This window comes from Lolium rigidum, chromosome 1 (assembly GCF_022539505.1).
Source record: "Lolium rigidum isolate FL_2022 chromosome 1, APGP_CSIRO_Lrig_0.1, whole genome shotgun sequence".
Classification (NCBI taxonomy): Eukaryota; Viridiplantae; Streptophyta; class Magnoliopsida; order Poales; family Poaceae; genus Lolium; species Lolium rigidum.
This window is the reverse complement of record NC_061508.1, coordinates 336878651-336902837: the sequence shown is the minus strand read 5'-3', so window position 1 is coordinate 336902837 and position 24187 is coordinate 336878651. Positions and strand designations below refer to the sequence as shown.

Genomic DNA, 24187 nt, shown 5'->3' with positions numbered 1-24187 from the left:
TGATGTCCGTTTGGATATGTTCTTATTGTCGAACCTTTATGTTGTCGAACCTTGATGTTGTGTGAACCTTGATCTTCTCGAACCTTCATGTCGTCGAACCTTATTGTAATTCTAACCTTGATGTCGTCAAACCTTATGTGTTATCTAAACAATTATGTTGTCTCATACCTAGTGCGATATTGTATTGAAAAATGTTGAAATAAGGTAGGAATTTTCATGGTTTAGCACAAGTCAATGTGTGGCGCCCTTGCCATGGGCGCCACACTTCACTGTGTGGTGCCGACACCATGGGAGCCACACATTACAACTTATATGTTGAAAACATCCAGGGGCTTCGGACGCTTAGTCCTTAGCCGTTTTGGCGAGCCTGTTTGTGTGGCGCCAGTGGCGTCAGCGCCACACTATGAAGTGTGGCGCCCTTGGCGTCGGCGCCACACAAACAGGGTCGCCAAAACGGCTAAGTCCCTGGGGAATTGTCTTACAGTATGTTTTGGCAATCATAAGTGGATGTGTGGCGCCCTTGGCATCGGCGCCACACACATCCTACCACGTCAAAGTCGAGCACACATCAGCGTCGACCGCGCCACGTCGGATGGGCGAGTGACGCCGCTCGCATGGGCGCCACACAAAAGGGTTAGATGAGTGAAATAGTTTGGCCAGAGGGTCAGTCTGTGCTTTTCTTTCACAAGTGGGTTATTTTTGTCAAAATCGCCCAAATGATACTCTAGCCATATGGTTACAAATGACCAAACATTGCCATAGTTTAATCCATCGGTTGATATGTAAATTTACTTGTAATGAAATTCATAGTCAGCCATTTGCAGAGCCCAGCAGGTGGCAATGGTTTTGGGTCCTTTCTCTACCGTCACAAATCTAGGGCATTAGGCTTCAGTACCATCTTTTTTCCTTTTAGAAATCTCACTGCATTAAAAGAACAGGGTTCCCATGGGAGATCTTGCGCAAAATCCTTTTTCAGGTAATTACATTTATAATTAACCACGAGTAAGTTACATGTCGTACACCGAAAAATTCCGGCAGGTGACTGTAGAATTAGTTTACACCAAGAATCGAAAATATGAACATCTTACAACAACAAATTTCCAACCCTATAAAAGCTACGCGAACTTAGACCGGGACGGCTGCCTGTGGGGTTGGAGGAATCTGGTTCTCGACAGGGATCTCCGTGAACTCGGAAAGAATGGCCCGGAACTCGTCGCCGCTCAGTGTCTCCTTCTCGAGGAGCACCTCCACGATCTTGTCCATAGCCACACGGTTGTCCCTGATCTGTTGCAGAGCGATCTCGTAGGCCTGGTCTGACAACTGCTTAATGGCTGAATCGATGTCCAGTGCGAGCTTCTCAGACATGGAGTTCCTCGCCATCATTCTCATGATGACATCCCCGCTCTGCGCTCCATCCATCAGAGACCATGGACCGATGTCTGACATGCCGAATGTGACCACCATCTGAAGAAGCATCGTGATCAGTACAAACCGGTGGCAAAGGTCAATAGTTAAGGCAAAATGTTCAAAAATGCTGCAAATTCTAGCAGCATGTACAGCACATGAGTGTGCTGCATACTTTGTTCTTTGAATTCATTTAATAGCCAGGCGCATCAGCATATAGGTCACAGCCATAAATAGTTCGGAAGGAGCTGCATTATTGTTGCTACAGTTTTTGCTATTGTAAAAAGAGGAAAGTTCTACAGTATACCTGCTTCGCTAAGCCAGTGATCTGCTGCAAGTCACCAGCAGCTCCAGTGGTCACCTCAGAATCTCCAAAGATGATCTCCTCAGCAGCTCTACCACCAAGACCACCAACGATTCTGGCAAAGAGTTGCTGCCTAGAGATGAGCGTCGGGTCATCCATAGGAATGAACCAGGTGAGACCACGAGCTTGACCTCTTGGAACCAATGTAACCTTTTGGACGGGGTCATGGCCAGGCGTCAAAGTTCTGCAAAGAGTAAAATGGTCATATGAAACTTGTTACTGGAAACTTGGCATGGAAGTAGTATAATGAACAAAGGGCAGACAAAAGCCTAAAACCACAAGCATACAGTATCTTTTTCAGAAAAAATATGCATAAAGAGACTCCTGCTACACCCAGCGAATGGGCAATGCATGCAAAAAGGAGGTTAGAGTCTTTGCTGCACAAAATGATCTGTAGTTTCCCCAACACTACCATTTCAGATCATATTAACACATCCATGCACCTTAGAACAGTATTTTAATGAACTAGAGGAAGTGCCCAGTCATCCTAATCTATCCCAATCCCAATGAAATAGATCAGCACAGATGCAGATTATCTCTTACCCGCAAACTGCATGCCCAACTTCATGGTACGCAACAAGGCTTTTGCTCTTCCCATCTGTCATGACAGTTCCTTCCATGCCAGCCACTATTCTGTCGATTGAATCGTCAATCTCCTTCGAGGAAATTCCTGTCCTCCCACGTCGGCCTGCTAGTATGGCTGCTTCATTCAAAAGATTCGCTAAGTCTGCTCCACTGAACCCAGGTGTTCTCATTGCTATGACCTCAAGAGAAACATCGGTATCAAACTTCTTGTTGCTACCGTGCACCTTTAGAATCTCAGTCCTTCCACGTACATCAGGAACATCAACACTCACCTGTGGAAGAAGTAAGAATGTATTGTCAAGGAGGATCCTTAATACTTACAAATAGGTGATAGGTGGTCTAACTTTTAATATACTGGAAGATAACTCAAGCAATGGATTAAACGCATTGGACTTGTGTTTTACTAATACAAAGCAAATAAAGGTAAACCGTGTAGCAGGAACAGTTATGATGATAAGAATATGCAAATAAGGTTTAGAATGTGCAAATGGAATCAAGACAAATGTTAACCTTAAAAATAACCCGAAAGAAACTAACCTGTCTGTCAAAGCGTCCAGGTCTAAGTAACGCAGAATCCAAGATGTCAGCCCTGTTGGTGGCAGCAACAACAATGATTCCAGTGTTCCCCTCAAAACCATCCATCTCAGTCAACAGCTGATTGAGAGTCTGCTCCCTTTCATCATTCCCACCACCGATACCGGTTCCTCTCTGCCTTCCAACAGCATCAATTTCATCAACAAACACGATGCAAGGAGCATTCTCCTTGGCCTTCTTGAAAAGATCACGGACACGGGAAGCACCGACACCAACAAACATCTCCACAAACTCCGATCCCGATATCGAGAAAAACGGCACGCCAGCTTCCCCTGCGATCGCCTTGGCAAGCAAAGTCTTACCAGTTCCAGGAGGGCCAACAAGCAGCACACCCTTGGGAATGCGGGCACCAACAGCGGTGAACCTCTCTGGCTTCTTCAAGAACTCAACGACTTCCATGAAGTCCTGCTTTGCCTCATCAACACCAGCAACATCATCAAACGTAACACCGGTGTTGGGCTCCATCTGGAACTTAGCTTTAGACTGGCCAAAACCAAGGGGAAACCCAGGGCCATTAGGCCCACCCATGCCACCTGATCCTCTCCTTGACAGCAAGAACAGACCACCGATGAGGATAAGCGGGAAGGCCAGGTTCCCAATAAGGTTGAACAGCAGAGAACCAGAGTCCTCCTGCTGGTTATGCGCAGCAAAATCAATGTTCTTCTCCCTCAGCTTCTGGAGAAGCTCCTGGCTCAGACCGGGAAGCTGCACACGAACCCTCTGCACGCGGTTGCCGAGCTCGGGAGAGATGGCCTCGACGATGGCGATCGTCCCGTTCTCGAACAGGTCGACCTTCTTCACCCTGTCCTTGTCGAGGTACTCGAGGAACCTCGAGTAGGACATCCTCGAGGAAGAGACGCCCTGGTCATCGGCGAGGGCCTTCTTCGCGCTCAACAAGGCGGGCAGCCCGACGCCTCCGAGCGCGAGCTTCAGGAGCTTCCTCTTGGAGTCGCTTGGCTTGTGCTCCAGGGAAGCGGTCACGGACACCGGCCTGCCGCTCGAGGGGAGCGCCGCGAAGGGGAGCAGCCCTTTCGCGGCGAGGCTCATGGATGGCGCCATGTTTGGTCACTGCGGATAAGATGAAGGGAGATTTCGTCAGGGTCGATCAGAGAGAATAATTGATGTGAAGCAAAATTTACACACAGCCATGTACTTCTCCTAAGTTCAGCGCTTTGTGTCGTCAGTTCATTTCAACTGAACCAACCAATTCTACCAGCAGAAGAAGTACCCGTAGCACTACAAGTTAGAGAAACATACAGCTCCTTCCGTTTCGAACACCTCGCGAACACCGATACTTAAAATGGTTCACGGCAACGGTATGGTCCACCACACAATAGTTCAAGCCTGAAGAACTGGAAGCAACCATTCTATTCCTTCCTCGAACTACAAGCAACGACAACTATCTATCCCCCTGATACTGAAAGTAGCTTTTAGCTTTTCCTATTATACTACTGGTTGAAATGAACAAGCTAAAGATTTCACTAAAGTCGCATCTACTAAAACAAAGATTACGACCATGCATCACACGCGCTCTCCACTTGCCACACCGAATTTGTACCCCAAAATCGCTCCAAGCAAACATCCAGACGAACACTACACGGACACTGAAATCCGCAGGAGGGCTTAAGCAACCGGGATAGGAAGCGGGAACAAGAAAACAAATCACGGGAGCTGAGCTGAGACGCGGCACGCACCTGAACGGATCGGGGTCTGGAGGGGGCGGACGTGAGGGGAGAGGGGCGAGGAGAGCGGAGTGTATAAGTAGCGGGCAGGGCAGTGACGAGACGAGGAGCAGAGATTTTTCGTCCTCCGCGGCGGGCTGCTGTCCTCCGGTGCCGCGCAGTTGCGTGGGGATTTCGGGGGGAGGGGGAAGACGTGGGTGGCTCTGCTCCCACAGCGTCGATAAGGAAGAGATGAGCCCACATAGACAGACGTGAACCAGATAGAAAACGACTACCTGGTTCAAGTGAAAAATGGACAAAAACTCAAAAAGGATTCGTGTTATTTTCTCGTGGACACTGGCGTCGGCCTCGTGGCTGGACTTGCGCTCACGCAAACAACTTGGACCCCTGTCCTGTCGTCTACTCGTGTCGCCAGGGACTTGAACTCCAGGAGAAGTGCCAGTGCCTGAAGCACAATCAGACATGAGCTCTGTATCGAATTGCATCAGGTTTTCAGAAAAACTTAGTTAACACAGTCTAGTCCTTTCGGATGCTGTGGTGACGAATTTTGTTCAGATGTAGTAGCAGCAAGATTTTCTGTTGTTCTGTTTGGATGCAACGGTCAAAAAAGTACTGGTATTACCAAGAAACCCGTTCACAAATATTTCACAGTTCACCAACCACAAACAGGGACACTAGTACCTGCCGACTAACAATTCCCATGTGTTGTTTCTTGTCAACGAACTGATGGGCAACAAGTGCTCAACTCTTCTGTAATATCATGTTATTCTCCTATATCTGCAAGCAGTACAGTTACAACTTACAAGGCAAAGCTCACTGTCACCAAAAGAGAGAGAAAAGGGTAGAAATCAAGGTCACAGGAGCAATGGTTCAGTATGTGGGACACTGGAATCCGTATGCTTGTACAAAACTACGATTTGCAAAAATAACACAGCAACCAGCACTCTTTCACTGGTCTAACGGGATGCGTCGGATCTTGGACACCAGATGGGCGGTGGGGAGGTCCAGCTGGCTCCCGCCGTCCGATTTGATCAGGCTGCGGACCTGGTCTCTCGGGGTCGAGATGCAGGCGTGGAAGGTGGAGAGGAATGGAGGGATCGGCATTGAGAGCGCCGACAGGACGTTGTTCAGGTACTCGATATCCGCGGCAAGCTGCAGGGCACCTCGGTCCGTGATGTAGTGGATACCGCGCAGCTGCTCCATGAACAGAGCGGTGGCACCCTCCGCGACCTGAGACGTAGAAACAAAGGTCAGTACCAAAAATTAAATTCAAGGTTCAGTGTATTGTTTTGTTAAACAAGCTAATCCACACTTCCTTTACATAATTTGCAAAATTAAGCACCGAAGCATGACCAAATCTGTCGACGGCATATTTTACTTGGACAGTCTTGTTGAATATGCTAAATCAAGATCATGTGACTTCAAATATATCATTTACCTTGAATATCCACTCTGTGGCAAAGAACTGAGCCTCGTCGTTGCCAGTCTCGTTGCCTGAGATGCCTTCAGCAAGTGGCTCCAACTGCTGTGGTAAAGTGAGGAGATACTCACCCACGCTGGTAACATATGCTTGTGGGTACGCACTGAAGCTTGGCAGAGGAAGACCACCCTGTTCCTCCACGGATGACCAGATTGGGAGGCGAGCAATCTCACTGAGACGCTGCCGGACTTTAGATATGAGCACATCGTATACAAGCTCGTTTACTTTGTCTGAGAAGGCCGCAACCCTTTGTGATGTGACAGGAAGAGCGTGGAACCTTGGATCTTTTGACTGTACAGCAGAAATTATTTTCTTTAAATGAACAGAGGATGATGGCAAATAAAATCATATGTGCAAGAATTAAGCCAGATATAAATAGGTTCTATGCTACAGTTGAATAACTTATAGTAATAATAGTGTAATACAACAATAAAGGAAAGGATTCTAATCAAACCCTGCAATTCTACTCCATATGTTTGAGCTCATCATTCAAGATGCAGCAAAACATATCATCAAATGACTCTAAGATCACATCTTTAGAATAAAATCCAGTTAGAAAAGGAAATCCAATAAGAGATAAGCTGCCCATGAGCATCATGGCATAGGTCAAAGAAAACGTTGCTCAACAAGAAGATCTCAGTAACCAACTCGAAAAAGGAGACCCTGGCATAACAAGTGGTGATCTTACATGTGCATGATTTGTTATCTATCCATGCATGGATAGATATCAAACATGCGCACGTGAAGAGGGGCCCTCCTCCGTTGCCAACATGCCTGCGCGGAAAGCTCGAACAAGCTGGATTACTGAACAATGCACTGTATTCAGGATACAGGGCGTTGTGACAATTGCTCGCTCAAGCCTTTTACATATTTATCAAGAATAGAAATTTTGCCATGTGCTAAAACATAGGAATATGCTGACTAACTGCAACAAGAATATGCAATCAGGACCATCAGATAAAAAGTCAAATAACTCAGGACTTCAAGTGCTACCTAAATAAGAGCAGGGTTTATTTAGCAAGTTGAATTCAGTGGTGATTGCAAGTTCAATCACTAGCGTATTCAGATGTACAGTTGCAATAAGAGAGACAAGTGAAGACCCCTGCGTTGCAACCTTAAATGCAAGAAATTTAGAAGCTTGTAACTTGCCTGTTCTAGTACGGCGAAGAGTTTCTTAGACTTGTCTGGTAGATTAGTGAGACGAATGGTTGCAATATCAAGTGCTGCCCTCCCACCCAGGGGTACTCCCGAATTCTCATCAGCAACCCCTGAGGGTGATTTATCCATGCTAGAACCAAATCCAGAAACAGAGAAGTTTGTTCCAATCCTCGCAAGAGTAGCCCTTAAAGAAGCTTCAAAAACTGAGGTTCTGCTCGTTAAGCAATCAGCAACTGTAAGAACCTGCAAAGCACCCTGGACAATAGACCATTCTTCCTCTTCAGAAACATCCAGCGGTCGCGGTGCTTCCTTTTTCTCCAATCCTGAATCTCTTTTTGAGGAATCACTATGTGCGGTATTATCCAGCCCACATACCGTTCTCAGAGACTTTAAAGTTTCTTGTAGATTAGATATGTACTGCAGCATGGTGTCATCAAGAGCCAGTATCAATTCATCTGCCTCTGATCCGCCAGTGAGACTAATGCATCTCTCAACAGCTGCTTCAAGAAGAACTATCATTTGTGGGATGGATTCCTCCATTCTACGGACAGTTTCACTTAGCTCTATACCCTGTGCACCTACACCACGGGAGATAGCCCCACGGATATCTATGCCTGTCATCGCAGCAGAAAGCACAGCGCGCTCCATCTGCCCATACCTAATGACATGAAAATGGTATGCAGAAAACATTATGCATCAAAAGCAACAAGTTGTCATAAATACAGGTGCTCACAAGATGCACATAGCTTTATTTTTCCTCTTGGTCTTTATTTGATGAAACAACTCAAGTGCTTACCTCACTTTGAAGGTTTCATATGGGGTATAAATAGCTTTTAATGTATTCAGCACAACTCCAAGATCTGATTCTGAAAATAAGTGCTGAATGTTCCTAGCAAAAGTGCCAGTCATGTTGTGCAATTCGATTAGTGCGGCAAGATGTTTATTCTGCAACTTGGTGCTTTTTGGTAAGTCGCCAGATATAACATCCAGTACACCTGGAGATGGAGAAGATAAGTCAATTAACTAAGGAACAAAACTAATACTATGACAAATAAGAAAAAGACTACTAACATGTCAAATAAACAAACAAATATGCAACGCGTACCTTTTGCAACAGATCTGGTTTCAGGAACAGCATCTCCAGTTGCTATATTAACACGAGAGACAAAACTTGAATTCAACTCACTCATAGTCTCAACAAGTACTTTTGGGACTAGTGATCTGTATTCTTCAGGGAAAGCAGTCGAGCACCTGTGAGTATTAGCATTTTAGAAGACTCAGTTTAAAGACAAGAGTTCGGTGGTGCAAACATTTTTTGTGTGGCCCAGCTTTGTTTAACTAATGTACAAGCACAAGTATTTGTCAACTCAGAATAAGAAAAAGAAGCAGGATCCCACTGGCATACCACTTCCACTCTTGTTCAAGGTAAAGTAGTGTCTCATCATAGAAACTTGGCAGCCAGCTCGAGAATGAAGTACTAGAGATTTCACTACCACGCTTCTCCATCTCTATCCTGTTGGCTCTTTGCTTTAGGTCAAAATCTTCCCAAAGTTTCTTCAGAGGCTTGACATGGATCTTAGTGTATTGCACCTCCAATGACTTAAACCTCCCAATACGTGTCAATATACCACGGAGATCTTGTACAGCATCAACCTTTCAACCACAATTGCACAGGGACAGGTTCAAAATGAAATAAAGATGTTTCATGTAGTGCTAACATAAATGAGCTAATTTGCGGAATAGAAACCTTGCGGTTAGAAAGGGCATCCAACAAACGGGGCTGAACCATTTCATCCAACCTTTCTTCCAATACTTCAAGTTGCTTTCTCACGTTAGCAAACTCTGCAACCTGGAAGGAACATTTACTAAGCTAAATAAATAGGTACTGCATATATGCTTGATTAGGCAGAGACAGAGGATGAGTACAGTACCTCCCCAACTGCTGACAAGCAATGTCTCATGGTTGCCAGGGTTTCTGCAGCTTTTGGAAGATCACCACTCGAAAACACATCCTCAACACTTTGGCTCAACTGAGCTAGTCCAGCTGCATCCTGTCATTCCATCCAACACTCTTACAATTATAATATCAGAACTTACCACTGAGTAAAACAGGTACTCCAGTGGCATGTGACATGTCATGGTCCAAATATACCATTATAACATACCTGCAATGTCGTGTATGCAGCTTCCATGCGTTGTTTCACTGTATCAATTCGTGCTAGCGCAGTTATTGACTCAGCAGATGAGCCCTCAGCCTGGTTTGAGAAATCATCATAGCTACTTGGTTAACAACCATATTTCTGAAATGAAGCTGCAACTGTGTATCAAATTTGTTTATGATACATGCACGTTTGATGTAATTCTGTTGACATATACTTCTCAACGTTGCCATTAGAAATTACTGAATCAATAATATCAAATTAATTTAGCATGAACTAAATCCAATTGTATTCAACATGAGGCCAAATAAAACGTTGTTGTGGTCATAGAGAGAGATAGATGGATGCACACTGCATAGGTGAGCCCACGTTAGGTCATGGAGAAGTTTGATAAAAATCAGCAATCATCTAAGATATTAATCATTCAATTTTTTCTTCAGGTGTGAAAAAATTGTACTTTATTTTTTCTCTATGCTAGACCTTAATGTTTTAAGATAAGAAATATTTTGCCAATTTGAACAACCATCCGCAAAGTTTTGGGCCCACGGTCACACTGGGAGGGAACATTACTGTTGCATCTATTTCGACAAGATGTTAAAGATGTAGTCAGCTAGAACTTATAGTGTAGGTATCAGCATTTTTTTTGGCGATACAGGTTCAGGCGAAGACACACAGTTTCTATAGACTCCAGCTTAATTTTTGAGGCCGTATGTAATTCATACAGTGTATAATCAGAGTTTCAATGTGCATCATTGTGATGTATACGTACACAACAAGATAGTATCCCAGAATAATAATAATTTCTTCTTTGTTTTTAACCAAAGCTGGTTGGGTTTTACTAAACCCTGGAAACTTACGGTATCAAATTCCAAATAGCAACAAAGGGGACAGTGAAATCAAATCCAATTAAAGCTTCAATTGTGGATTTGGCACTATTTTGTGTACTTTTATCTTCTAACACTACGTTATGAACATACCACATCAACAAAATGGTGTGTACAAGGCGAAGACCACACGGTTACACAGGCCGAACTGACTTGACTTGATACGGAATTTGAGATCTAGATCCGACTGTACAAATGGTGCGGATAGTGGAGACCGAATTATAAGCATAGATCAATCATAACAATATCATGCTCAAAGTGAACCATAGCTAAATCATTCCCAAACCGAATCAGAGTGTGTGAATCAGGACATTCGCATGGATGAAGTACTCCTTAAACTAGTCCAAATTCGTCTCGATTTCGCGACAGTACATGCGGTGGCGACGCGTGAGATCCAGATCCGACTGGGAACAGCAGCGAGGGGTAGAGGGAATGGCGGGCGGGCGGGCGGGCACCTACCTGGGAGAGGGACTGGAGGACGGAGGCGACGTGGGCGCGCAGCGCGACGGCGTCCTCGCGGAGCCTGAGCGCGTCGCGGCACGCGAGCGGGACGCGGCGGAGCGCGTCGGCGCTGTCCCGCTCGAGCGCGGCGCCGGCGTCGTCGGCGGCGGCGCGGAGCCGCTCCTCGGCGTCGGCGAGGAAGCGGTCGAGCGGCTCCGACGGGTGGCGCGCGTCCAGCGCCGCGTTGATCCACCGCTTCGGGTCGAACCCCTCCGCCCCGAACTCCGACGCGTCCACCACCACCATTTCCGGCGCCGCCCGCCGAGCCGCGCGGGTCTCCCGCTGGGCCGCTAAGACGCCGGCCGCTCCGCCTTCCTCGCCGGCGCGCGGTGGCTCGTCGGGGATTCGTGGTCTGGGAGTTTGCTGCTGCTGCTGGGCTGCTCGTCTCCGCGCGCCCTCACTTGTCACCGAAGTAACGACCACGATGGCACGGGGAGATGGCACTTCAGTTTTCTCATGGGGAAAACGGCTTCCCTAGAGTCCGTTTACCTTCAGGGAAAGCGTTAAGTTTGAAAACGATGAGACGTATCCACGTGGATGATCTTTTTTTTTTTGCTTTTAGATGATGCAAAATTATCTCATTGTCGGATAAATTGCAGGAAACAAAGGATCTGTAAACTGCACCTGCTCAATTCATGAATTTCAATTCAAATCATGACATCTAAAAGGTCCATTTTGTCACGCCACCAATATTTTTAGGATGGACCGGTGACATGGGTCCACTTACGAGTGGTGTTGGTAGTTTTGCCACGCCATCAGTACTTGTGGCGTGGCAAGGTAAAGGAACCCACCAACGCGACATGTAGGTTGTTTTTTTACTAGCGTTATGCCCCAATGCCGCTACGCTATGGGAGTTTGAAATGCTATAATAAGTTTGAAATGCTATAATAGCTTGTTTGGGTCTTGATCCTTCCTTCACCTACGACACTAGGCGAAGGGCCATGGCGTCCATCTTCATGTTGGTATCATGGAAAATTTGAAATTAATGGAATACAGAGGCTTTTTTCGATGTGCACTGACCCACGTCTTGAGCAACATTAAATCCGAGGCCACCAACTAGGGCAAAACAATTATAAAACCTTGTACCCCCACCATAAAAAAAATAAGTGACTCAACTTTATCTTAGATACATGTATATCTAGACATATTTTTACAAATTTTTAGTATGTAATTACATCCATTTATTTTTTTGACAGAGGGAGTATTTATTTTAGCCTTCTTGGCTTGTTCTTGCGAACTGTTAAGGCAAAGCTTTTGCCTTCATAAAAAAAAAAAGAAACATCCCCAATGCACCTGTTCCTACAGCTGAGTTCAGAGGTGGAGAGCGAGTTGCAGTTTTTTTTTTTTTTTAAACAGGAAAGGTCCCGAAGGACCTATGGCTTCATTCATTATGCGGTGCAGTACATTTTACAGAAAAGCCTAAAGAAAACAAGCAAATTACAACCTGGCCCTTACAAATTGCACTGAGGACCCTAGAGTAAAACGCAAAAACGCGATCAGGTCCAGCTCCTTCTTCACCGCGACGAATCTCGCCGGAGCCAACCTCCACGCCGCCGGGGACGGAACCACTTGGGGTGCAGAGGTGGGAGCTAACTCCGACGAAACTGGAGATCCTCCGAGTCGGTATGAACGCTTGACGGAGGTTGCTGTTGCCCTGGGGACGGCCTGTCGCCGTCACACGAGGGAGGGGCCGCCCTTCGGCCATGAAGTACAGCAACAGTGGCGCCGTGGTAATCCTCCGATGGAGGGGCTGCCTTCCAGCCGTAGGATACGGCGACATCGGCGCCATGAAGAGCCTCCAAGTAGAAGCCAACGAGCTTTCCTGCTGCGGATGCAGCAGTAGCCAGCGACGAGCAGGTGGGCAGCCCTCTTCTCTTTCACCACCGTGATGAATAGAGAGGAGGAGACCACCGTGCCTACGCCAGATCTTCTCTTTCACCACCGTGATGAACAAGGAGGAGACCACCGTGCCTACGCCAGATCCAGATGGGATCCACCACCTCACTCCCGGCATGCACGCCATACGCCGCTAGGGACCATAACCTAACTCTACTACTACTACTATGTACTCCGGCACCATTTCCTCTCCAACTCCGGCCGGCTAGCCCAGCAAAGAGGAAGGAGGAGCGGCCCGGTGAGAGTGAGGATAAGCTCTGTAGCGAGCTGAGAGGAGGGGAGGGGGGAAATGAGGGCCAAGTTGCAGATTTCAAGGTGCACTAGCAGTGAATAGAAGGAAATTAAAACATCATGACAGACACAGAGCTGCATAAACCTGTGAACTTCAAAATGAACATGCCTCAGGTGAAATTTCAACACGATATGACCGATAGTGTTAACTGTAGGCAGATCCACATTTCAGAACTCACATTGCATAAGGTGCATTACATTACAGTGGATTGTACACCCGGCTGGATTATCCAGCTTATTATTGCCGGAACGACTCAACGGTATCTTAAGCAGTACACGATAATACATATTTACATCAACGCACACATATCGATGTATACACACAAAAACCATCTTGAGCTATTACGCCCCACCCTAGGGAAAAGAATTGCTTGGAGCACACAAAACTGGCTACCTACACCAACTTGATGAGCAAAACTAGCCTAGGGTTAGAGCATATCACTGCAAGCTATACAAATGTCACTGACACAACACACCGAACATCCATAGAAGTCCTGGACCGGCGGTCCGCGACTCCATTACAAGGAGAGCACAAGTGTCTTGCGAAACAAACAACTGAAGCTTCTACAGTGAACAGGCAACGCTCACTCACTTGTTACCCTGAAAATGTGAAGGCTCTTTGTTGAGATGCGATATATAATAGGTCACAGCAGATATACATGAAAAGGGACTGAAGTGTTACATGGATGGAAGATGGTAACTCTGAGATCCGAGACTTCCTATGCTTCCGGACTTAGTATCGTCTTCACCAGAACCATACGACGAGAGCAAATTCCGCTGCAATCAAAAGGTGAATGAATCAATCAGATTTACAGAACAGCACATCAGAGCAAATCCATTGATGACTCAACTTTCAAAGTTTCATGCAAAATATGAGCTACAACGCCTATCAACATGTGTAGTGTATAGCCAGGGTATCGTTGGAGACCAAAAAAAGTAACATGTTTTCAGAGTTACTCCATCTAGTAATAAATGCTGTGTATTGCTTAAATGGTCATTACATTATTACAAAATCATGGCAATCAATCATCACTCATCAATGAAATGGTTGAGAAGAGATGGACATTGTTCAGCTACTGCAAGTTAATAGCTGCACTGAACTAGCAGAATGTTCAGAAACACAGAAACACATTCTGGTTGCAATCCTTAGTATAAATATGTGTCAAGGTAGGGATAAGTATTATTATTATTATTCACTTAAGTTACAAGATTTTGCACCTCCAAGAACTTGAGGGCAGTCTAATGAAATTATCTAGTTAATTAATATTTTTGAAAAAATTATCTAGTACAAAAATGGAACAAAATTTGAGCTCACAAGAACATTGACCGTGTACTTGGCTAGAAGACAATTTTGATTATTTTTGTTAAGTGCGGAAATAGAATATCTGAGAGTTACAGGGTAACAAGATGGTGACATTAATATCACCAGATCACTGAGCTGGCTAAAAGAAATGGCAAACCATAATTATAGTACGGTAGAAGCATTTGAGCACACTATAAGATGCTCAAAGAAAAGACAACTTACGTGGGCCTCAAAGTCTGGGCTAGTCAAGTTCATTGATAGATTTCTCATCAGCAGTAGTACCTGCAGATTAGTCCACTCAACAGATCAATATTTATCACCAGTGAAACAACAAAGTTAGTGCAAACAAACACAATAATCATATTGATAGTGATAAGAGACATGAATGGATAACAACAGAATGCAGTAAACGTGAAACTAAACCAGAAGGGATTAAAGGACTCAGGAGTCGGGAAAGTGTAAAAAATAAAGCGAAAAAAGCAGAGGTCAAACACAAATGCATGCAATCAAAAAACAATAGTATGCATCTGGATGGTTTAATACTCGGGTGATGATTAATTCAACTGGTTTTTTATTAACGAAATTGGTTTGGTGTTCCTTAAATTTGCAAGAGCAGTGTGAAATGTTAGGACCCATGACACTTATCTAACATCATCACTGCAAGATTTTGTGAACTCTAGAATACATTGTAGGTGATATGTTCAAACCGTGCTCTCAAAGAGAGCTGCAAAGTTTACAACAGCACCTCAACATTGCACTCCATTTACGATCACATATAATCAAATAGCATGACTACTGAGTCTTCTTTGAGTCAACAGCTGTTCAATACACAATAACCATAGCAAAGACTACTGCCAACGAAACTGTAGTAAGGCATAGAGGCATACAGAAGATAGTGTGATTTGAATAGGAAGGCATATAACTGTGAAATAACAAAGCTGTTTTATATTTAAAAAAAGTAGACACTCCAGAAGACATACCGTTTCCACATCAATCGGATCCATTGCTTTTAACCTCTGCAAATGCCCACTCTTATCTGGATCGAATACGCTTCCAAGGAAGTTGTATACTTGGGCAAAATCGGGCATAGCTGTGTGTGCAACCAGGGAGCAACAAAAGTAAGGAAACAGTGATAGGAACTGAATCAAGTTTCCCCAGGGGATATTTATCATTCCATGAAACTATCATATATGTTGAGAACTAAGCTGATGGCCTAGGTAACAGTTGCCAGGATAGATTTGCATAGCGTGCTGCATAAGAGAAAACTCACCACGGAGTGGTGGAGGCACATTTTCTTGTTCAACTGCTTCAGAAGTTGGCCAGGTCCCAGATTGGCTCTCTATGCTACTAGAGCAGTTATTTGTTGCAACAGCACCTGGACAATCGAAATTGTGAAACCTTAGCATTTCCTCCGTGAGCCAATAGTATTCAATGAAGATAATGGCAATAGCACACAACAGACCTTGCGTGTGACTTGCACTCGAAGGTTGAACAAGAGCATTGTCCCAGGAAGGTGCGGCAGCATTTGCATTGTTGTTTGGAACAGCCATAGATGTATCCATAGACACAACAGCATCCTGCTCCTTCGGAGGAGGAGGAGGAGGTAGTTGTTGTGCCACCGCAGCTTGCGATGCTGCAGGGGGTAAATAAATTTTTAGTTTTCGCAAAAACAAAAAGTTACTAATCACCAAACCAAACAGTTCAGACGAGAGATGTGAATGGCAAGTACCACCTTTAGAGGCTTTCTGTGGATATGGGTGGGCCGCCTTACGCTTCGGCCGGGGCGGGGGCAAATGCTCGCCTGTACCATTCTTCTGAACCTTCAAAAAGTACTTCTGCGCATGACTCCTTATCTGTAAAAGGAAATACGCATTATGTCAAGAAGGTTTAGCAGCTCAACTATTTTCTTAATTAGTCTACGAGGTATTATAATAAGTTTGTCATCTAGTACTCAACACTTAAAATAATAATACTCAACTTGTTTCACTATAGGTGCGCTAAAAAAGTTGAACAGCTTCTTATATACGAGTGTGTTGCACTAAAGGGCATAACTTTTATTTTTTGGACCATGCAAGAGTGTTGCAGCATGTGTAATATTAGATAGGAAAGAAGGCCACAAAATGGCTGAAGTTTACAGAAAACTGCTAAAGGGCATAAATAGAAGTCTAATACATTCAACAGTGATCAACTTGTGCAGCAAACATTTGGAACGGGAGGAAAAAGGAAATGCTATGGTAGGTACTAGAAACTATACCTGTATCACAGTTTTTGAGCCAACAAATGCTTCTATCTTTTTCCAATCACGATCAAACCTATAGCAGACAAAAAAAAAGGGAGAGGGGAATTTTCAGTTAGTTATATGCTCGCTCACTCGTATAACTAACAGGACTAAACACAACTATAGCAGAGTAACAGACAAAAAGGAAGATGCCGTTTTGAGTTAGTTATATGCTCGCGTACTCCTATAACTAAGAGGGCTAAGCACAAGCTATTGCAGCTGAACGCCTTAACCAGATTGCAGTTTTCCTGCTCTTGGTAGCTGTAGACATACAGCATCTACTCTAGACAAACCCAAAAGTAGACAAAATATATGGCGGTGTGAGTAAATAATGAAGCACCCGCATCCCATAGCCATGGGTGACAACAGTTTGACTCGCATCAATCCCGTTCATCTCAAATCCCTTGGAACCACAAGCAGCCAAGGATGCAAGCATATAACAGACTGAACGGCGCACCTACTGCTGCTTCCCCTTGCCCAGCTCCAACATTCTCCTACCACATTTCAGCCAGTAAATGAATGCAAACCCGAGATTATGTGAACTGCCCAAAATGCTAGTCATGGATGGAAGTTCCCGGGGCAAGTCTAACGGGTTCTGCGCAAATCCCACAATTCAATTCGGCCAACAAGCCAACCGTACCAGCAATCGAATCGCTAGTTTTAAGATACTAGTAAAAATTCGACCTTGAGCGGACCAGATGCACGGACCAAAACATATCCCCACGGCCGACACACGAGACGCGCTGAGAAAAGTAATCGCCGAATTCCAATTCGACATAAGGACTGCGTGAACTCGGGGCGAGAGTAGAGGGGAACAGGGAAGATTGGGGGAACCGAACTCACAGCTGCAGCGCCTCGAGGAACTTGTCGTGCTCGGGCTCCGTCCAGCTCTCCCTGGACTTGGTGATGGTGTAGGGCTTCCTCACCTTGGTGGCCTCCGCCGACGCCGACGCGGACGGCACGGCCATCGGCGCCGCCAGCTGCTCCTGCTGCTGCTGCTGCTGCTGCTGCTTCCCTCCGCCGCCTCCGCCGCCGTCCCCGCCGCCGCCCCCGACGGACACCGCGGCCGCGGCCTCGAGCGGGTTGGGCGTGGTGCTCATCGACACCATCCGCCGGCGGGCCGCGAATCCGAATCCGAACTGCGGGTAGGAGTAGCTAGGGTTTCCGCGCGCGCGACGAGAACGAGATGCGGCTGCTGGCTGGTGGCGCTGGGGAGATGGAATGGAATGGTGGGGTCTGGAGCTGGACGGGTCGGTGTGGTGTGGCGCGCGTGTCAGGGAGAAATGGGCCTGGACATAGTACGATGCGATGCCTCTGTACGCTTCGGGGTTGTTCGCCTGCGCTCCGTGGCCACAAGCGTGTCCTGGTCGGTCGGCTACACGTGTACCGGTGGCGTGCGGCCGCGGCGCCGGGAATGGTGCGCCTCCGAAAGTCTCTTGGGGTTCTCCCCGTTCTCGTCCCCGGTGGCCAGGCGGCAGCCCGCGCGCCACCGTTCGATCAGGCTCTACTTTTCTGCTTTGCCTTTTTGATTCCGTTAGCTAGGTACGAGTGGCGATTTTAACTAAAAGAAAAGCACAAAATAACCCGGTTAAACTATTTCACCGGACTAAACCTTTTGTGTGGTGCTTTGCCATCGGCGCCGCACCTCACTGGTGTGGCCGCCATACGAACGGCGCCACACATCCATGCCGGCGTGGCGTGGTCGACGATGCGCGCCGTTGACCAGCCGACGTGGCAGGGATGTGTGGCGACGTTCCTATGAGCGCCACATATTAAAAGTGTGGCGCCGTTCAGAAGGGCGCCACACATCCACTTAAGTGTGGCGCCCGCGCCCGTCCCAGCCCGACCCTCTTCTTGTCTTCCTCTCTTCTCTCTGTTTCGTGAAGAACCGCCGCCGCCGGCCACTTCTCCTCCCCACCCCCTCCCCCATCAAATCGACCAAGGATCCGTCAGATCTGACCGGCCAAATCCATCCCCATACATTTCTCAAGGTATTCCCCTTCGTTGCCCTTCGATTCATCCAATATTTGCTCTGATTTAATTCGATTTAGACATGGAAGCTAGATTGGAAATTTTGGTTGGTGGAATCTATATTGTAGTGTTTTTTGTTGAAATCCATAGCCTCGTGTATGTATGGAACCCTAGATATGAAATTTTACATGTATGTGTCGAAACCCTATGTATGTATGTGTTGAAAACTTGGAACGGCTAATATTTGCTTAGCAAATGCATTCTATTGTGTTACATATGCCTAGTATTTGCTTAGGAAATGCATTCTGTTGTCTTACATATACCTAGTATTTGCTTAGGAATGGCTCATAATATGGTGTACTTGTGTAAAAATGTAGGATGGTGTGGCTCCTAGATGATCAGTATATGACAGGGAACACTGAGCATATCATATTGCGGAAAAGAGGAGGTACTCATATTTATTCTTGTTTTAGAACCATTGGATATGGCATAATATTATGTGTCTGGATGTGCTTGTAGACTCTTGAGCCCTTGAAGATCTGTTACCACGGTAGCATGAAGGACATGCCGTATGACGAGCAGTACACGGAGCACATCGAGCCTACCGGTCTTCTCCAGTTCATCACTCTTGTGAACCGGGGCCGCCAGACATGAACGCCGCACTTGTCGACCGGTGGAGGCCGGAGACGCACACCTTCCACTTGAGGTTCGGCGAGATGACCCCTACTCTTCAGGATGTTTCGATGATCCTTGGTCTTCCTATTCAGGGCGAGACACTGTGTATGAACACAGCTTCCGTTGGGTGGCACCAACAGATGGAGGCGCTTATTGGAATGGCTCCTCTGGAGCCAGCAAATAAAAAAGATAGAGCACCCGCCGGTGCAAATTACAAGTGGATCAAGGCTAACTTTGGTGAATGCCCCGAAGGGGCCAACCGGGACACTGTCAGGACATACACCCGAGTGTACTTGTGGTATGTCATTTCGAGGACTCTTTTTCCTGGCAGTGGTGGGAAGTTGGCTCATTGGTGTTGGATCAAGAATCTTACGGTGTTGGAGCACAAATGGAGTTGGGGAACAGTGGCACTTGCCTACCTGTACCGTCAGGTAATGATTTGTTATCTTTAATATTCTTGTATAGTAGTATGCTAGACAAAGTACTAACCAAATGTCTTATGTACGCAGTTGGACGAAGGTTGTCGCAGGACTGGTATCGGCGGTACTGGTGGATGCATGCTCTTACTTTCCGTATGGAGCTGGGAACACCTACCAGTTGGGCGGCCCGAGAGATACAACAAGAGGAGATGGACTCATTACGCGAACCTGAATTGGGAGCCCACTTGGGCATACTTGTGGGACCATGTCACGGAGATGACGAACGATCCAATGGTCATGTACAAGCACTACACTGAGGAGTTGGACACTCTTACCGTTGAGCAGGTAACTTTTCTGAAGGCTATATTTCTTCATAAATTCCACTGGCATGTTGTAAATTTTGAAATATTTGTATGGGGCAGGTGGATTGGGATCCATATGGTAGCTTTGACCATATTGGATCGGTGATGAGAGACCTCAACCCCAAGTGCTTGGAGGAGGTGGGTTTCTGGCGTATGCGGTGCCCACTCATATGCATGTGGGCGGTTGAATACCACCAGACGCATAGAGTGATGAGATAGTTTGAGTTGTATCAGCACTGCCCACCTCAGTGGCAAGACACGGACCGCGCGCTCCATAGGTAAACTTCTTGATTCATGCGATGGGAACTTGTTGATTCAAGCGATGGAATCTTACTTTATCCATTGTGCTCCAATGTCTTGCAGGCTTGATAGGAAACAGCGGCGGAAGATCCAGAATTGGCCTGACCATCACAGGAATCATGTGACAGCGTTCGCGCACTGTTTGGACGCGGTACGGACTGGCGGACATGTCGAGGTTGTGTCGTATGACGCGGAAGCTTTCAACAACTATCTCCATTGGTTTCTGCGAAGCATGCATATCGAATTAGTGAACCACGCGTATGAGGAAGAAATGTTGGATGAGCCCATCATGTTCGACGAGGTTGCGCAAAGCCAGTACGATAGGATTGTTCGAGGAGGGAGATCGAATTCTATTGCTTCCTCCCTGAACTTTGTGGTACTATATTCTCTCATTAGCTAGTTCATCATCCATATTGGCATGTGCTCACTCAATTTGTGTACAATATGTTTGTCACAGCGGACCGAGATCCAAAAAAATGCTGAGGAGTGCGAGATTGTTTGGGATCAGAGCCTTACAGATGAAAATGCTAGCTCACTGATGCAGAATTTCATTAAGGTATGGTTACCAACTTTGAAGGTAAGCCATTGCGTTTGGCGACTTTCTAACCCTGAGTTCCATGACGCAACGCACTGCACATAAGTTGCGGTGTTTAGGCAACTTGCTAGGTTGCCGCGACAGCGAAATTGCTACATCCTCTTCTGAAGACGAAAGTCGCGGTTCGGAGGTATGGAATCTTTTGTTGCCCTCAAACATGTGCTTAGTAATTTAAATTTGTTCTAACCATTTCTCTCCTCCTTGGCAAGATTCCTGACGACGGCAATCTGGCTCAAGCCAAGGAGCAACCGCATGCCACACGGTCTGCTTACATGTTGAAGTCTAGGGGGAATGCTCTGAATTGTTACACACCGGAAGATTATGTGAACCGAGGAAAGAAGGTTGTGATTGAGTCTGATGAGGATCCGCCGCGGAGATCAGCTTTGAGGAGGATGAGGAACGATGAGCCGTCATCTTCAGAGGAGGATGAGGTGGAGGAAGAAGAGCTACCGCCACGGCCGCCACGGACGGGCGTCTGGAAGCAGTCCACGAGGAGGGACGTCGATCTTAGTGTTGTCCGAACTATATCTTAGATGAAATGGCTATGTGTTGTGTGAAATCTCTATGTGAACTCTATGTTGTGTGAACCATGTCGACATTTGCATGTGTCATTTGAATTATATGTTAAATTTTTGAACCTACCTTAGTTATATGATGTTGGAAACTGCTAATATGATGTGTGTTACACATTTGCATGTGTTGGAAACTACTAATATGGTGTGTGTTACAAACTGGATGCATAGAATCTGTCCAGCTTATGCTTTCAGCAAAATTCCATGTGTGGCACTGATACGTCTCCAACGTATCGATAATTTCTTGTGTTCCATGCCACATTATTGATGTTATCTACATGTTTTATGCACACTTTATGTCATATTCGTGCATTTTCTGGAACTAACCTATTAACAAGATGCCGAAGTGCCGATTCTTTGTTTTACTGCTGTTTTTGGTTTCAGAAATCCTAGTAAAGAAATATTCTCGGAATTGGACGAAATAAAAGCCCGAGAGGCCTATTTTCTCACGAAGCTTCCGGAAGTCCGAAGGAGAGACGAAGAGGGGCCACGGGGCGCCAAACCCTAGGGCGGCGCGGCCCCCCTTGGCCGCGCCGGCCTGTGGTGTGGGCCCCCTGTGCCGCCTCTTGACCTGCCCTTCCGCCTACAAATAGCCTCCGTGACGAAACCCCCGATGCAGAGAGCCACGATACGGAAAACATTGCGAGACGCCGTCGCCGCCGATCCCATCTCGGGGGATCCTGGAGATCGCCTCCGGCACCCTGCCGGAGAGGGGAATCATCTCCCGGAGGACTCTACGCCGCCATGGTCGCCTCCGGAGTGATGAGTGAGTAGTCTACCCCTGGACTATGGGTCCATAGCAGTAGCTAGATGGTTGTCTTCTCCCCATTGTGCTATCATTGTCGGATCTTGTGAGCTGCCTATCATGATCAAGATCATCTATATGTAATTCTATATGTTGCGTTTGTTGGGATCCGATGAATAGAGAATACTTGTTATGTTGATTATCAAAGTTATGCTTATGTGTTGTTTATGATCTTGCATGCTCTCCGTTATTAGTAGATGCTCTGGCCAAGTAGATGCTTTTAACTCCAAGAGGGAGTACTTATGCTCGATAGTGGGTTCATGCTGCATTGACACACGGGACGATGATGAGAAAGTTCTAAGGTTGTGTTGTGCTTGTTGCCACTAGGGATAAAACATTGATGCTATGTCTAAGGATGTAGTTGTTGATTACATTACGCACCATACTTAATGCAATTGTCTGTTGCTTTGCAACTTAATGCTTGGAGGGGTTCGGATGATAACTTTGAAGGTGGACTTTTTAGGCATAGATGCGGTTGGATGGCGGTCTATGTACTTTGTCGTAATGCCCAATTAAATCTCACTATACTCATCATGATATGTATGTGCATTGTCATGCTCTCTTTATTTGTCAATTGCCCAAGCTGTAATTTGTTCACCCAACATGCTTGTTCGTCTTATGGGAGAGACACCTCTAGTGAGCTGTGGACCCCGGTCCAATTCTCTTTCTTGAAATACAATCTACTTGCAATACTTGTTCTCTTGTTTTCTCTGCAAACAATCATATTCCACACAATACGGTTAATCCTTTGTTACGGCAAGCCGGTGAGATTGACAACCTCAGCTGTTTCGTTGGGGCAAAGTAGCTTGGTTGTGTTGTGCGGGTTCCACGTTGGCGCCGGAATCTCCGGTGTTGCGCCGCACTACATCTCGCCGCCATCAACCTTCAACGTGCTTCTTGGCTCCTCCTGGTTCGATAAACCTTGGTTTCTTTACGAGGGAAAACTTGCTTGCTGTGCTCATCATACCTTCCTCTTGGGGTTGCCCAACGAACGTGTGAAATACACGCCATCAAGCATATTTTACGGCGCCGTTGCCGGGGAGATCAAGACACGCTGCAAGGGAGTCTCCACTTCTCAATCTCTTTACTTTGTTTTTGTCTTGCTTTATTTTATTTACTACTTTGTTTGCTGCACTATATCAAAATACAAAAAAATTAGTTGCTAGTTTTACTTTATTTGCTATCTTGTTTGCTATATCGAAAACACAAAAAAATTAGTTTACTTGCATTTACTTTATCTAGTTTGCTTTATTTACTATTGCTAAAATGGCCAACGCTGAAAATACTAAGTTGTGTGACTTCACAACCACAAATAATAATGATTTCTTATGCACACCTATTGCTCCACCTGCTACTACAGCGAGAATTCTTTGAAATTAAACACTGCTTTACTGAATCTTGTCATGAACCATCAATTTTCTGGTGTTAGTTCTGATGATGTTGCTGCCCATCTCAATAATTTTGTTGAACTATGTGAAATGCAAAAATATAAAGATGTAGATGGTGATATTATTAAACTAAAATTGTTCCCTTTCTCATTAAGAGGAAGAGCTAAAGATTGGTTGCTATCTCTCGCCTAAGAATAGTATTGATTCATGGACTAAATGCAAGGATGCTTTTATTGGTAGATATTATCCCCCTGCTAAAATTATATCTTTGAGGAGTAGCATAATGAATTTTAAACAATTAGATACTGAACATGTTGCTCAAGCTTGGGAAAGAATGAAATCTATGGTTAAAAATTGCCCAACCCATGGATGACTACTTGGATGATCATCCAAACCTTCTATGCGGGACTAAATTTTTCTTCGCGGAATTTATTGGATTCAGCTGCTGGAGGTACCTTTATGTCCATCACTCTTGGTGAAGCAACAAAGCTTCTTGATAATATGATGATCAACTACTCTGA

The 24187-nt window shown here is 45.8% G+C and overlaps 3 protein-coding genes across 3 annotated transcripts; all 3 read right to left on the bottom strand.

Annotated features, from left to right (window-relative positions):
* Window positions 1–955: 955 nt before the first annotated feature.
* On the bottom strand, window positions 956–4015 carry LOC124700477 (ATP-dependent zinc metalloprotease FTSH 2, chloroplastic-like). The gene is made up of 4 exons (XM_047232604.1): window positions 2891–4015; window positions 2312–2625; window positions 1712–1952; window positions 956–1464 (listed from the first exon to the last, which is right to left on the bottom strand). The coding sequence occupies exons 1-4, from the start codon at window positions 4004–4006 to the stop codon at window positions 1126–1128; spliced, it is 2010 nt and encodes a 669-aa protein (XP_047088560.1). The 5' UTR covers window positions 4007–4015; the 3' UTR covers window positions 956–1125.
* A 1232-nt stretch (window positions 4016–5247) lies between these two features.
* Window positions 5248–11166, bottom strand: LOC124700466 (conserved oligomeric Golgi complex subunit 7-like). Its single transcript, XM_047232594.1, has 10 exons — window positions 10770–11166; window positions 9433–9522; window positions 9199–9318; window positions 9015–9116; window positions 8673–8920; window positions 8373–8518; window positions 8064–8262; window positions 7259–7925; window positions 6068–6400; window positions 5248–5859 (listed from the first exon to the last, which is right to left on the bottom strand). Exons 1-10 carry the CDS (start codon window positions 11055–11057, stop codon window positions 5578–5580), a joined length of 2475 nt encoding a protein of 824 aa, XP_047088550.1. The 5' UTR covers window positions 11058–11166; the 3' UTR covers window positions 5248–5577.
* A 1977-nt stretch (window positions 11167–13143) lies between these two features.
* LOC124684437 (protein REVEILLE 6-like) lies at window positions 13144–17790 on the bottom strand. The gene is made up of 9 exons (XM_047218749.1): window positions 17423–17790; window positions 16556–16613; window positions 16034–16154; window positions 15764–15934; window positions 15572–15676; window positions 15282–15391; window positions 14524–14583; window positions 13681–13775; window positions 13144–13598 (listed from the first exon to the last, which is right to left on the bottom strand). The coding sequence occupies exons 1-9, from the start codon at window positions 17686–17688 to the stop codon at window positions 13583–13585; spliced, it is 1002 nt and encodes a 333-aa protein (XP_047074705.1). The 5' UTR covers window positions 17689–17790; the 3' UTR covers window positions 13144–13582.
* Window positions 17791–24187: the final 6397 nt, after the last annotated feature.

What these genes read in the sequence shown, in the direction of transcription:
- LOC124684437 (XM_047218749.1), bottom strand. Translation starts at nt 17,688, where the DNA reads ATGGTGTCGATGAGCACCACGCCCAACCCGCTCGAGGCCGCGGCCGCG. An exon ending in GAGTGCAAGTCACACGCAAG is followed by an intron (nt 15,677 to 15,763) that starts GTCTGTTGTGTG and finishes TCGATTGTCCAG; the next exon opens with GTGCTGTTGCAACAAATAAC. An exon ending in ATCCGATTGATGTGGAAACG is followed by an intron (nt 14,584 to 15,281) that starts GTATGTCTTCTG and finishes ACTAATCTGCAG; the next exon opens with GTACTACTGCTGATGAGAAA.
- LOC124700477 (XM_047232604.1), bottom strand. Translation starts at nt 4,006, where the DNA reads ATGGCGCCATCCATGAGCCTCGCCGCGAAAGGGCTGCTCCCCTTCGCG. An exon ending in GTTGGGCATGCAGTTTGCGG is followed by an intron (nt 1,953 to 2,311) that starts GTAAGAGATAAT and finishes TACTCTTTGCAG; the next exon opens with AACTTTGACGCCTGGCCATG. An exon ending in TCACTGGCTTAGCGAAGCAG is followed by an intron (nt 1,465 to 1,711) that starts GTATACTGTAGA and finishes ATGCTTCTTCAG; the next exon opens with ATGGTGGTCACATTCGGCAT.
- LOC124700466 (XM_047232594.1), bottom strand. Translation starts at nt 11,057, where the DNA reads ATGGTGGTGGTGGACGCGTCGGAGTTCGGGGCGGAGGGGTTCGACCCG. An exon ending in TCCTCCAGTCCCTCTCCCAG is followed by an intron (nt 9,523 to 10,769) that starts GTAGGTGCCCGC and finishes TTCTCAAACCAG; the next exon opens with GCTGAGGGCTCATCTGCTGA. An exon ending in CCACAGAGTGGATATTCAAG is followed by an intron (nt 5,860 to 6,067) that starts GTAAATGATATA and finishes TCTACGTCTCAG; the next exon opens with GTCGCGGAGGGTGCCACCGC.